We start from the raw sequence: 14,843 nt of genomic DNA on the forward strand, positions 1-14,843 counted from the left end.
AGGGGACGAAGCCAACTCCGCCTCGTTTCAAACAAACGATAATCATACGACAAAAACAACCAGACGAAACACGCAGAAAGCAACAATACTTTTGTACAATGTTATATGTTATTTAAGATTATTTGTCAAATTCAAAACCTAATGTTTCTACATGTTCAAACGGTTGCCTGGTTACAGTAGAAGGAAGTACCACCCGGAAGAATAGTTTGCATTTCAGGAAATATTGTTCAATGGATCAACTATTAATGTTAGTGTATTTTTAATTTTAATGAGTTATATTAAATACATTTGTTTTAACAGATATCATAATGTAGTTTTACATTGTCAAAATATCTATTTTCAAAGAAGCGATATTTGCAAATCTCGCGATAACTAATTTTTCAAGCTGTTTATGATTAGCAGATTAAATGGCTACCAAAGGTTAGCCTTGATAACGCTAGCGACACATTTCGTGATGGGTGGGCTTGCGCTGTACCGTTCTGACTCTTCATGCAACTTTTGCAGGAGTAAATGATACGCATGCAATTGCTGGTTGTCCCACAGTAAACTCGGAAACGACAGAACGATGTCTGGTTTAACCAGACAACCAATTTCACGTTAGCATAAGTTTCAAGACTCGGGGACATCTGAGGATTCACGTTAGCGACAGTGGCAGGTACCGTAGCAACTGCAGACGCTAGTTTCAGCTACCAGAGCATGCCAACAACTGACTCGCCTAATTTACGGGGTAGGGTTAATAGTTTCATGGTTTTTGTCCTGTATAGTGTTTCTTCTTGTGTGTTGGTTTTACATTAATCTGATATAAGAAGCTTTACAATTACAGTTACTATCACTAACGGACAATTTCTTGTTCGTGTAACGTTAGGGATCAACAGAGCAAACATCCACCATGAGACTGAAAACATCGCTGCTACAAGAACCCAAACATATCCTTTTTATAATGTCGTTAGTTATCTAGCCTTGTATTTGTGTTTCTGTGCAGCTGAAATATATTTTATGTAACAAAAACTTTGCTGACGTACCATTATTATTGTAGTTCTATCTATCTACTAGAAGTAATGATATAATTGTAGTAATAACCTAACCCCTAAGTTACCATACCAAATCTTGAATCTGTTCATTCTTTTTTTTTTTTGAAGACCCTATTTATTGCAGAAGCTACTATGGCATTTCATATGAACAACTAAAATACCTAACCTAATAACTCCACTTGATTTCACACTTTCCTTAACAGCAGATCACATAAGGAACTTGTGAGTTGTGTTGGCTGGACCACAGCTGATGAGCTGTACTCATGCAGTGAGGACCACCATATCCTCAAGTGGAACCTGCTGACGAGTGAGACCAATCTGGTTGTCAAATTGCCAGAGGACATTTACCCCATTGACCTACACTGGTTCCCCAAAGCAGTTGGTGGCAAGAAACAGAACCAGGCTGAAATCTTTGTCCTTACCAGTACTGATGGCAAGTCTCTTTATTCTCTAAAATTGGGCAAGCAGGCTATGGAGCTCTGTAGGAGTAAATAAAATGTATAGAGAAACTATTAACTGAGTTTTCACTCCTCACTTGTCTGCCTCTGGTCTTTTTTCCGCTCAGCTCCTCTGGTTTTATTCTGAGTAGGATGACAGTGTTTTGCTTAATCACGAGAAGATCTAGGCGACAACTCAGGAGTTCTTCTTTATAGTTAAGATTCATACCTTTGCAGTAAAACTGATCTCTAAACAGAATAATCCAGTTTTCTTTAGGATAACAAGTAGTATTGCAGAAAAGAGAATCAGAATCAGGTTTATTGCTAAGTTATTGTTAAGTAGAAAATATATATGACTGAAAGAGATGTACAGCTTTGTGCATTGATGTGCAGAATGTGAGGAGTGAGTCCCTATGCTCTAGTTTTCATGCGACCTTCAATGACAAATTACTAAAGGTGCATTTTCGTTTGTTTCTGTGTCTTTGTAATACTAAATTTGGCGACACATTCTGTAAGACATGAATCCACATTGCCTCTTATGTCTCTTCTTTGGCTTATATTAGATATAAACACACATAATATGGATGTACTGTTATGGCAGGCGATGTGTGGTCACAACACTAATGGCAGTGTAGGGTTGCATAAACACACCCACAAACTGAAGCAGCAATTTTCTCTGGCAGACTAGAGAGTAGTGAAAACTCTGTTACGATTCACTTTTTTGCAACTTTCTTCTGCTTCTTGCCGTGTTACAGTGAAACAAATATCAGTATTGCTAGAATTTCTTGCTTGAAAATAAATTTGTGTTTTTTATTGAAAGCAAAAACATGATAGACCACACAGTTTTATTTATTGTAACTATGGTGTGCACTGAAATACTTTGGCGCTAATTTTTAAATCTGGATTCTGCAGAAGGTGTTTAACATTTTCTAAAAGGTCTGTATGATATAGATGTAACAGAAGCAGTCCAACAGCCAGGGTTTTATTGTGTGGAGGACTCCATATTAATGTTGTGGCTTTTCTTAACCTTTAGTTGATTTTTCAGCCTCAGTCACCTTGTTTTTTTGTATAGTTCATGTGCAGTTTGACCTTTTTTCCAGTCACATTTTTTTATGAAAAATAGTTTTTTTGTGTTACATTATATATTGCTATTTTCTGTCTCTGCTTTTTAAAACTAAATATTGAACATCTAATTAGTTAAGAATGCATTCATTTTGGATGCCTAATATTTCTCCATGGCTAAGCACCACTGCATAGCTTAGATGCCTCATTTGCCATTCTACTACAAAGGATATTGTGTGGAATGGAAGTAGATTTGTCCCAAAGAGCACTAAATTAAGAATGAAGGATATCGCTGGGCCTTCTTTTTGGAACAAAAGTCTCATTCTCTTTTACCCTGTGTAACTACAATGTGGTGTCATAATATATTTCACACAAATGCGTTGTCAAGAATTTCTCAACAAACCATTTTAAAAAGTAAATAGCAAAGGGTTAATGTGTTGACATGGTATCATAAAAAACACCTCCCAGATAACAAGCAAACAAAAAAATGAGCAAACCAAAGGTATTGTACCCAGAATGTTTGGCTACAAAGATAATTACTGTTGATATGAGTGCACATGTAAAAGAAAAAGATATTATAAGTCCTTAAGTACAGCTGCACATTCCTGTTATACTCGGTACCTGCTGGGCCAGTGACATCCACTTTTGTTAGGATGTCCAAATTTAGAAATGGGAGAGAGCAGCAGTATGCTGATTTGCAGTTTTAGGCCGCCAGAAATTACATAGAACATTCAGAATTTTTTAATACGCACTGCCACAAAGTATATGTTAGGCTAGCGTCTTCAATAACTGTCTCCATGCCTGATCACCCTTCGTGTCTAGGAAATAGAAAATTGCCCTGATTTAATCAACAGAAACACTTCAGCCTCACTTATCCGCTTTATGCTATAAGTTTGTAATTTAGCTGGAGGGAGAAAATATAGCTTAGTTTATAATTGTTGATAAGGATCTGTGTTAGGGGATGGTGGTTAATATACTTTGTCAATTATTTCTCCTCACTGTTTTTATGGATTGGCTGTAAAAAAAATAAATAAATAAATAAATAGTTCGGCTGATTTGCCTCACACAGCAACCTCAATCACTCAAACTAATGAAACCCTGGTCTCTGTAGTCTGTGTAGAAGAGATGGAAAAGAGACATCCACATAGTAGCAGGGAATTACAGCAGACACTAGTGTTCTGAATTATAGATCGTAAGCACCCAGGCCTTGAGAGGCAATACAGTAAGCCTCTTTTTGTCTGTTCACAGGGAAGTTCCACCTGGCCTCCAAGATAGGGCGCATTGAGAAGAGTGTTGAAGCACACAAAGGAGCTGTTTTGGCTGGAAGATGGAACTACGATGGGACTGCACTTATCACAGGTAAAGATGACAGGGACAAACATATTTTTATTACCATTGAACAAATACTGGTTTAATCTGCCTGCTATATATTTTTCATCAAAATTAAATAGTTTATATCCTTGAGGTCCACTTAATCTTTGTCTTTAATAGCTGGAGAAGATGGACAGATCAAGATCTGGTCAAAAAGTGGGATGTTACGCTCAACACTAGCCAACCAGGGTAAGGCGAAAGACCCTTGCTTTACTTCACTGAATTTAAGCTACATATTTTTGTGAAGCTGCTATCTGTGATTTATATATGACCACTTAACCAAAAATGTATGAAAAAAAGCAACGCGGAGCAAATGGTTTTGTTATACATGCATCCTCTACACTGTATACAATTTTTGCCTGTTTAATGAGTTTAATATACTCTCTGCATGCCGGTGTGTGAGCAATATTTACACTTGTCCAAATATGATTTCTTGAAGACAGAAAATATATTCTATACACTATTACACTATATTGTTATTTTTTATATGTAAGATAGTATTTCACATGTAATAAAAGACCAACAGAATGGTGAGTGTTTCTGTAGGATTGCATCTCATCATTTTCACACAAACAGGTAGTTAGCAGCTAGATAATAACAGTAGATAGTAAACATCATTGTTTTTACCTTATCACCTTAAAGCCACTATGTGTCGTATTTGAAAAGAATTCAGCCCTATGCCAATATTTTTACATTAAAACTCTCACAAAACTCTTTAAAACTACACATGAAAGCTGGTACACTCTTAATGGCCTCATCTGCTGTTATCAGCTCATCCATCATGATAAAGTAACTTGTGACCAACTGTAAATACAGTAGTAATATCCTGAACAATAAGGCTAGACACTGCATAATCAAGGTGGGTATAGCCCTCATCTATAAATATTGATTGTCATCATTTGAACGTCGGTGTGAGAAAGAGCCGATGTGAGATTTAGACTGATACGATTTAAAACAGGTCACATTCATAACAGCTGCCAGCCAGTAGCAGAAGCCATGTGCAGCCAGACACTGACCAACCAGTTGCAGGCGTTTAGTAAACACAAAACAACATACTGACACCAATTACACCCTCTCTATCTCGGTCTGTCACACAGACACACACAATACTGATTTATTTTGGATTTTCTGGCTCAAAGACTGCCTCTTATGACAGAGAGAGAACTGATTAAAAGCACAGACACACAGAACTTTTTCGTTTTGTTAATGTGTATCAGGGAAGCCATCTCCTTTTCGCCATCTCTACTACACACGTTCACCTCCTCTTCTGCCTCCTGTTTGGCTGTCGCAAATAAATCGCTACACTTGACATGTTGCCTAATTCTATTCCAGACTTTCATTTTACTCTTTTTAATAATATTGTGCGTGCATTATAAAAGTGAATGTGTGGTTGTTGCAATTACCAGCATATCCCTCCCGTGTAAGTGTGTCTGCGCTTGCATGCTCGCAAAATGATCTGCAAGATTTGCATTTATGTTGAAGCCGCCTTTTTACTGAAGCCAGATCATTTAAAATGACAATCAAGGAGGAAATGGTTTTTTTTTCCCTCTCCTTGGCTGTGCGATAGTGTTAACATGCATGTGGTGTGTGTTGGGCTTAATTGTGCTCAGCCAGTACAACCAAAAGCGAGAGTTAGTCTTCCAGTTCTATGTTTTTTTTATTAAAAGTGCAATAAAATTTCAAAGGTTTATAGGAGTGGAGTTTTATTAAAAGCCATAAAAAAGACTCCTAATGATACATTTCTTTATCCAGCATTCACATTACAGATGGCTTACTTATTAATTGATTCATCATGCTGTTTGACTTATTAAATATTTTTTTCTCAGTTGTGGGACAGAAAAAAGATGGGGGCTGGATAAAAGTTGGCTTCTGGGGAAATGGATGGCACACTCCTGCTGAATGACGGGTGCTGTGGAAAACCTGGCAGGGGCACGGCAATTCAGCCCCTGTATGTAGGAACATTTTTTCTTAGCTGGCTGTTTGGAGAATGTTCTGCGGGGTGGTGGGCTGCCCAACAGACCTACAGAACACACCTGTATATAGTAGCGTTGATACACACCAACCTCCACATGGCACTCAGATCACTACAGGTGTTGCTGCTTTTCCACTGAGACGCCAACACACACACACACACACACACACACACACACTACAGCAGCAGGCTGTCCTTCATGGTTACTATGACCCATTTTAAGAGAGAGGGAGAGAAAGAGAGAGCTCTACAAAGACATTGGAAGTGAGTGAGAGAGAGGGAGGAGAGAGGAACTTGTCTCAACCCCTCTCTTCGCCTTTGTCAGATTTAGATCATGTGACCAGTTGACATTTGTGAGAAACCACATGCACCTGGAGTGGGGTTAAATGTCAGGCCCTCTCCCCTCCACACACGTGTAGCCACAACCCGACTCTCTCTCTCACACACACACACACACACACACATACACACACACGCGCACACACACGCACTTTTTCCCTCACACATGCGCACGTAAGCTGTATTGTAGAGGTTAGGCAGATTTTCTCAGCTGGTGTGGTGTGCCTGCATACTAAGTGTTCCAAAGGCTGAATGAGGTGAGATATTTGAGGGAATATGATACCTTCTAAAAGGAGGAATTAGCACTGATGTTATCCAGGAGCTATTGTTCATACAAACTCCTTGTTTGTCAAAGAGATACATTCGTACACAGTTTTCATTCACAAAAGAAATATTACATCAAGTAAAAGGCAAAGTCCTAATGTGTTATGCGCCCAATCCATTGCTCTAGGCTTGAGGTTAATACTGTAGTCATCTGCTGTGTACCTGTGTTTCTGCATATCTTCCAGGGTCTCCTGTGTATTCTGTGGCCTGGGGTCCAGACTCAGACAGAATCCTCTACACATCAGGAAGACAGCTAGTCATCAAGCCCCTGCAACCCAGCGCCAAAGTCATACAGGTACACTTTATGTATTCTTTTAAGAGGTAAACATCTACATTGGTTACTTAAGATTAGTCATAGAAGTCAAATTTTTGAAATACCTGTAAGTAACTGTTACTGGTAACAAAGGTAACCGTATATGACATAAAATTAAAAACTGTCAAAAATTGTTACTACATGAATCACGTGGACAATACCTTTATTATGGTCTATACACATGCTCATTTTTTTCTAATTATAAAGAGTAAATAGATAATTAATGTCAATGATTTTTACTTTATTAGCCACATTGGCTGTACTTGCTATGCCATCATCACAATGTGCTTAACTTGTTTAAAATGATTAATTAAATGAAAAATCGTTTTTTCAATAGATTCTAGGTCATTATTGTTGACCCTTTTCTCTCTGCTCTGCTCACCTGCCATTAACCGGTCTTGTGTCGAGTTGTGCATGCCCGCCGAGAATTGCATGTATGTCGAGGTTCCTCGTGGGTTTATTACAAATACTGTTTAAAAATGATATAATATTCTTTATGCGGTTCATTAATGGTTATAAATGATTTAAACATCCCACAAGATGCACACACAATTCAGCACAACACTGGCGTAGCTGGTGCTCTGTCTCTCTTACTCTTCTACCACCACATAAACTAATCCACACGTGCACACCGACGCCCCCTATCTTAAGGGTTAGGGTTAGAATTTTGAATTTATTCATGCACTTAAAAAGCTTCTTTCTTCTCACATTTTTATTTACAGCATTATATGTTGATATAGTAGTTCTATGTAAAATCAGGGTTGAGCACCCCCATATAGCCAAAATGACATGATGATGGTTTCTACATGTGTCACATGACCAGTAAAGTGTTGAGGGAGGTGAGATACCCTATTCTGTGACTACTAACGTTTGCCAGGCAGAGGTTGTAATTTAGCTTCTTTGCTGTTAAGATGGTTACCATTTAGATGTGTGCTATATGTCAAAGCCAACACGCGCCTTTATTATCCAGTTCCTGTCTTCACTGGAAGATTTGCAGGCTCTGTACAGGAGCTTTTGCAATTTCTTGATTTTTACTTCTGAGTATATCTTTATACAATACAGTGAAATTGATAGATTTCTTTCTTTATTGTGGCAAAATGTGAGCTTCCCAATGGATCGTTGAATTAATAGCATAACAGACTCGATATAAATATATTACTGTGTAATAAGCAATATTACTATGGACACACCAAGTCCCTATAGTAACCCTACAGTTTTGCACAGTGTTGTAAGTTGTCTTTTTTGAGTTTATGGGCTCTGTAGCTACATTCATGTTATCTGCTTTGCCACTTATGTAGTATCTAATGTACAGTGTCTTTTCTGTTGTTGATATCTTTGTGTGATAGTTTTTCTGTTGTGTGTGTGGATTTTGCTTATGATTTGATCTGTCGAATGACCTGACATCACTAGGCCCTTTGGCTCTTTTTGCGTCATTGATTTGTTATGCTATATAAAGGCTAAATAATAGAAATATATTGCTTTCAATAGATCTCTATGTCTTTGAGTGCTTCTGCATTAAGGAAGGGTGCAGCACTGAAGACCTTGTCCATATATAAATTTGTTTATTATTCTTCTTGAAGCCGAATAGCTACTGGGACCTTAGATAAACAGTGGAGGGTTTAATGTGCGCCTTCTCAACCCTTTGCTTTCTTTCAGCTATTATCACACATGCATGGGCAGGCAGAAGTATACACACACATCCAACTTCATCACCTCTCCTTGAGACCCCCTTGAGACCAACACAGTGATGCGAGTCAAACCTATGTGGGCTCAGTCTGAATGGGTCAACATGCATCAGCCAACTGGGGTTAAACATGGGTTGGACATAGTCTGGCTTGGGTATCTGATATGAAAGGGGTCTGACATACAGCTTCATGTAAAGAACCCCCGAAAGATCCTCTTTGACATTTGCATTCCCTTACACAACACACGTGTATTTATCCACATGTGTTTCCCTTGGATGCATGGAGTGAGCAAGTGGGGTACAAAAAATAGAAGGCGTGTGAGAGTAGGCATGTAGAGAGAGCAGGAGCAAGATAGGAAGGAACATAGTAGGATAAGGCTGGTGACAGGCTTTATGCTCTGTGTTACACACAGTGTAAAGAGTAAACTCTTAGTTAGGCTGATATGAGACATTTCATAAACTGCAAGACCAAGAATAACTGCAAATCTCTCTGGAGTTTACTCAATGGAAAAATGTTAACAGACGACAGCGTGCAGAGATAAGTTGTGATGATGTAGCATCGATATGTCTGTGTTGCTGTTTTTGCCATCAGAAACCAGAGATTCAGTTGGTTTAATACTGACTTGAGCGGATTCAACAGAACAGTCCACATCAGCAGCAGCCATCTTGGTTGTTTTTGAAAGTGCCTCAAAGGCACTCCTCTATATCCCATATTAGATGAACAGTTGTGATTGGCTCAACCTGGATCAGGTCGGTTGGAAATCTGTTTGAATGGGATCTGCCAGAGCTAAAAAACAGCTAGAGAAGTCATGTATGGATCATCAACGTCATTATGTTGTGTTGACATAAAATTGAGTTTGCCCCCCCCTACCCCCCACCCCACCCCTGTGTCTCTCTCCCTCCCTGTCTCTCTCTGTAGTGGAAGGCTCATGATGGGGTTGTTCTGAAGGTGGACTGGAACTCAGTCAATGACCTCATACTGTCAGGTGGAGAAGACTGTAAATATAAGGTGGGCAGTGTTTGAGTATACTTGTAGACGTCTCGGTGTGTTGAATTGTTTTTTACCTTTCAAACCATGTCCTCCCTCAATAGGTATGGGACAGCTTTGGCCGTCTGCTTTACTCCTCGTCGTCTCATGACTACCCGGTCACCTCTTTGTCCTGGGCTCCAGATGGAGAGGTGTTTTCTGTGGGCTCCTTCAACACCCTGCGGCTCTGTGACAAGACTGGAGTAAGAAAAAAAACCTTTATTCTCCATCAGTACCTCATGTTGTGTGCCATCAAATAATATGAAGTTATTCTTTTGCTACAGTGGCATGTCGGCAATTAGCAGCTGTAGAAACTCAAAACTGTTCATATTGGAGAGCTGGTAATTAGCCCTCCTCAGTCTAATACCCCTTTCACACTTGACCAAGGACTGTTAAAACAGTGATGGCAATTACATGCCATTGTGTGAAAAGGTAATGGATGATTTTGTTCTATCAAAGATTGCACCACGTCATTTCAGTGAAAGAAGTTCTGCTTGTCATTCGATAAAATGATGCAGATGCAGGTTTAAGGGAAGTTATAATCTGCTTGTCAGATGGTCTAATAGCTTCGGAAACCCCCTCCAGATTCAGCATCCAGCATCCAGAATGCTAGATGACACAATCCTGCACAAAACAAAATATGCATGCTCTTGACCCTAAAGCAAGGATTATACTTTCTGCGAGTACGCGAGGATCCGCTATGGTCTGCATGAAGAAAAAATCGTCATCAGAGGGTGTACGCGTTGGCTCTGTGAGAACATCCGCGTGCCTCCGCTTTTTTATGACCACGCGGACAGGTCTGCGTGCCAACTACACTACCAGGCCACCAAACGATCGACTGCGCATGTGTGGAACGAGTCTGCCAAGCTGACTCCAGAAAGTAGTATAAACAGAAGTCGTCCACATCCGCAGCTGTCCGTGTGCTCCTCCGCTCCCAAGTAAATTCAGGCCTTAAACAAATCCCTGATCTTGATCATTTTTTGAGGACATCGAACACTTTTAATTGATTCTTTGTTTGGTCCGTAAAATGTCAAAAATGTTGATCAGTGTTTCCCAAAGCCCAAGATGACATCCTCAAATGTCTAGTTTTGTCCACAACACAATGATATGCAGTTTACTGTCATAGAGGACAAAAGAAGGCAAAAATTAGTTACGGTTGAGAGGCTGAAGTAAAAATTACTAAAAAAGGATTAATCGATTATCAAAATAGTTGCCGATTTATTTAATATTTGACAACTAATCGATTATATGACTAATCGTTGCAGCTGTACTGACAACCTTTGCAGCTATGCAACTGTAGAGCTTTGGCTCCATGTTCTTTCTGCATATTGTAAGCTTCTGTTTTGTGTATTTTATTTGTTTATTCTCATCTACCAATATGACATTTATGCTTTGCAGTCAGTGAAGTCATTATCCCTAAAACATACTGTATCTATGGTACCCTGTCAACTTTTCCATTGCAGTATGGTTTATATTGTGCAGCTCACCACAGGCCTTATGCTTTCTATACATTGTTCATCTCTGTAAACCACATTCGGCTGCATGCCACATGTTCTTGTTACCTGGTGCTGATGTTAAGTGGAGTTGTAATGAGAAGGGAAATGAGAGAATGATGAATGGTAATTGTTGTTTTATTATTGCTGAATGTTTGGCCAGGAACAATATTACTAGTTCCCCACTCTGCACTCGTGGGACGTTAAGGGCTTCTTTGAGTTTACGTGGAGACATCCGTGTATTACTGTTTCAGACCTGTTGTAATGAAAACAAACAGCCAAGGCTAGGTTTTTGTATGCTGATCACCAGGCATTTCATGCTCCATTTTGATTTAATTAGGATCAAATGGCTTTTTTTTTTCTGGAGCACTAAAACCAATGGGCTGGAGAGAGGTCTGTGCCAACACATATGTCTTCTCCAGAAGAGTAAGGTGTGTGTTTGTATGTGTTTTGGAGAGGTTACATTAATATAATGTGTAGAGTATGAACATCCAAACTGAGACTGGGGAAACCTCTTAACCTTGACCATTTAATTTTGGTTTTCTGAACCAGGAATATCAATAGGTTTGAGGAAAATTGCCAGATTATAGTCGTGAGTTGATGAAATAATTCAAATGAAGCCAGCTTGTAGCCTTTTTCTTTGTGTAAACAAAAACAGAAATCATAGTGCTATTAAAACTATAACAGACAGAATTACAACTTGCTCCTTTATTTTTTGTAATGACCCGATTCACCTTACGTCCTCCCATTATGGGTTTGTTTACATGGTTGGTTTGTTCCATTGTTCCGTCATTGCACCACTTGCTTTGCTGTGGTGTGTCTTGGTTAAGGCGGTGTGATGATGATGACAATTATGATGATTATGGTTCTGCCCTGCTCTAACTGGAGGAAGGGTATGCTTGCATTCTCCTCCCTAAGCCCCTCTGAGACAGTGTGTACTGTAGCATGGCGTGGGAGGCTTGCTCAAGAAGAGGATGGGGGGGGGGAACAGAAAAAGAGTTTAGAAAAAGAAAATCCCCCTCAAAGGTCACTCCATCTGAGTTGCTTTCAACGTGTGGAAAGACACTCACTCCTCTCACGCATAAGTTAGAAAAAGTTGAACTTGTACGCAAAGGCACACTTGGTCACTGCACTGTAATTACGGCAATGTCATTCTGCGTGTGAGTTTACACACAAACACAGAAGCTATTAACCAATTACAAGGGCTTTACCTGTGTTGTTGCTGTGGTTTGTTTGCGGTGCAGTGTTAAGCAGTGCGAAGAGCCTTTTCAGTTACTAGCGTGACTAATGGGAAGGAGTTTCATTCTGTATCTGCTGCAATGAAACCTTGCACTTTAACGTATTGCTGCTGGCTCAGCAGGATCAGCCCTGCGCATTTAACCCCTTCACCTCCCGTCCAGCTTGGCTCTCCTCTCGTCCTAAGCTCAACTCTCTCCTACTCCAGATTTTCTCCCTCCACGCACCACAGGACAGATGTAGTGTGTAACCCCCCTCATTATCACCGTGGAGGGAGAGAGAACGCACACAGACACATACAAAGTTTACAGCGACGCTAAAGTGTTAGGAAAGATAAGTCTTGCTGTTCCAGCAAGACACCCATGGACTGAGCACAAAGTTTGTTCTGTTTGGCTTTTCCATAAAGCAATAAGCATCAACATTTAGTTATTATTGAATACGTTATTTAATTATTAATACATGTTTAATCATTTTATTTGCAGTTTTGTTGATTTCTTGTGTGTGGAGTACATTTTCTCTTCACAGGAGCTTTAACAGGACACAAGGCACAAAGAGGTTCCCTGTCCCTTTTACAAGATTTGGGAGAGACAATAAGTCAGTGTCTGTCTGTGTGCCTGCCATAGTATATGCATGTGCCCACATGCCTGTGTGTGTCTGTGTGTGTGTGTGTGCGCGTGTGTGCAACCATTGCCGTGCAAATGTGCCTGCGAGACAGCAGTCTATTTACGAGGCGCTGCAGCTGGTGTCTAGCGTCTGGACCCTGTCACGATCCCTGACACTGTCACTGGCTAACAAGTAGGACTCATTGTGCCAGGCGAGCACCCTCTCGCTTCTTTTTCTTCGCCTCCCCCCCGCTTTCCTCCCCCTTCTATTCCCTTTGCTTGTTTTTTTTCTCTTTCTACTGTACACCCATGCTCACATACATAAGTGTAATAGCTGCTTGGTTTTGCTTTTCCAATTCCTCCACAATATTTGACTCCCCCTTAATTTTTTAAAAAATGTAAAACTCATCGGTTGGATGAGAAATCACTATATTTATGTAAGATTTTCTTTGGTCGAAATTAAGCGAAAATTCTACTTTCTTAGAGGACAGCCGGACATTGTCCCATATTGTCCCAAGAGCTGATTGAAGTTCAGTGTTTTTGCTCAAGGTCACATAAACAGGGCAGAATATTGTAATCAAGAGGGCGTGAACACAGCTTTTATTATCGTTTCTTTTGGTTTTATGCTCATTTAGGACTTAGCGAGTATTCAAACTGAATACATCTCTATTCCCCTCCACTCTCCAACCCTCTTCTTTCTAGTCCCCCATTTTTAGTTTATACTGAACCACAGGCAAGCTAGTTAGGATCATCAGATGGTTTTAATATTAGCTCAGTTTCAGGGTAAGCTATTTCTTACAGACATCCTTGTCATGTGTAATAAATAAAATGTCTCCTTCTAAGTGGTTTACATGCTTTCATTTTTCCTTCCACACTTTGTATTTCAGGAAGGTTAAAATCAAGGGCAACTGGACTTGGTTGAAGATACCTGAAGAGGTTTTGCCTCTCATCCGAGGGGTTTCTTCAGTTCTGACTGCCTGGTGAGGGAATCCCAACCCTTTAACCTTTTTTAGGTTGTTATCAAGGTGATGGATACCACTTAGTTTGTTAGTGCTCCTGGCTGTTGTAACGACAGTCAGAGTTACGTGAGGCCATGTATGAACGACCGTGCTTGGCATTGTCACATAAGGCCAAATGTTAGCGTATGTTCCTCTGTTTAGCGATTGTCTTTTTTTTTTTTTGTCACCGGTATTGTTGGTGTTGTTCCTGGATCTTGTGGCTGTTTGGCAGTCTGGCTTTCCACAAGCTTTAGACGCCTCCTTCAGGTGTTGTATGCTCCTTCTCTTTGGCTTTGGCACTTGTTGGCATGTTGTCAGCTCGTTGGTGCAGGGTTCTGATGACCCCTAGCTAATGCTCCAGAGGGTGGTGAGAATCAAAGAGTAAATATTGGTCTCTGTGTGGGTTTACTCATTAATTTGCAGGCTTTTGTCCTCTTTAATGTATACGTCACAGTCCAAGAAGGCCAAGCTCTTGTTGCTGACATCCTCTCGTGTGAACTTGATGTTACTGTCCACGGAGTTGATAAGTTCTGTGAAGGCTTGCACTTTCTAGGTTTTAATATTGACCCATGTGTCGTCCACATATCTTTACCGATGACTTAGGGCTGTTCCTCTGAAGAAGTTCAGGGCTCTGCCTTCTACTTCTTCTATGTAGATGTTGGCCACACCTGGTTGACTTATTCACATACATATTCCACAATGTGATAACAGCTGTCACCCCCACAAAGTTTTGGGAGTGGTCATAAATGATGTATCAAAGTTATAGATCAAAATGTCAGCATTGTTCTCGAGAGTTGGTTAACACCACTAAAACCACGTATCTACTTGTGGATACTGTTATTTAATACAATGGCAATCATGACAATGAATAATTTATTATCTCTAGCTGTGATTTTCTTTCAGCTCCACTGTTTTTGGAAAAACAAAACTGCTTCTACCCTTATCTCCCTACCC

At 40.0% G+C, this 14,843-nt stretch overlaps 1 protein-coding gene across 2 annotated transcripts in view; it reads left to right on the plus strand.

The window, feature by feature from the left end:
* Window positions 1–381: 381 nt before the first annotated feature.
* Window positions 382–14,843, plus strand: part of ift80 (intraflagellar transport 80 homolog (Chlamydomonas)) — a 39,729-nt gene continuing 25,267 nt past the window's right edge. The window contains exons 1-8 of one of the 2 annotated variants that reach the window (XM_038693014.1): window positions 382–655; window positions 866–926; window positions 1,243–1,464; window positions 3,779–3,889; window positions 4,022–4,090; window positions 6,722–6,831; window positions 9,453–9,542; window positions 9,626–9,763. In XM_038693014.1, the coding sequence (XP_038548942.1) occupies window positions 890–926; window positions 1,243–1,464; window positions 3,779–3,889; window positions 4,022–4,090; window positions 6,722–6,831; window positions 9,453–9,542; window positions 9,626–9,763 (777 nt within the window). In that variant the 5' untranslated portion in view covers window positions 382–655; window positions 866–889. Of the gene's footprint in view, window positions 728–865; window positions 927–1,242; window positions 1,465–3,778; window positions 3,890–4,021; window positions 4,091–6,721; window positions 6,832–9,452; window positions 9,543–9,625; window positions 9,764–14,843 lie in introns of both variants that reach the window. The other variant, XM_038693013.1, reaches the window with a different exon arrangement.

Source organism: Micropterus salmoides, unplaced genomic scaffold (genome assembly GCF_014851395.1).
Source record: "Micropterus salmoides isolate LMB-PRFRI ecotype aquatic unplaced genomic scaffold, ASM1485139v1 Ms_hic_scaffold_3, whole genome shotgun sequence".
In the NCBI taxonomy this organism is placed as follows: Eukaryota; Metazoa; Chordata; class Actinopteri; order Centrarchiformes; family Centrarchidae; genus Micropterus; species Micropterus salmoides.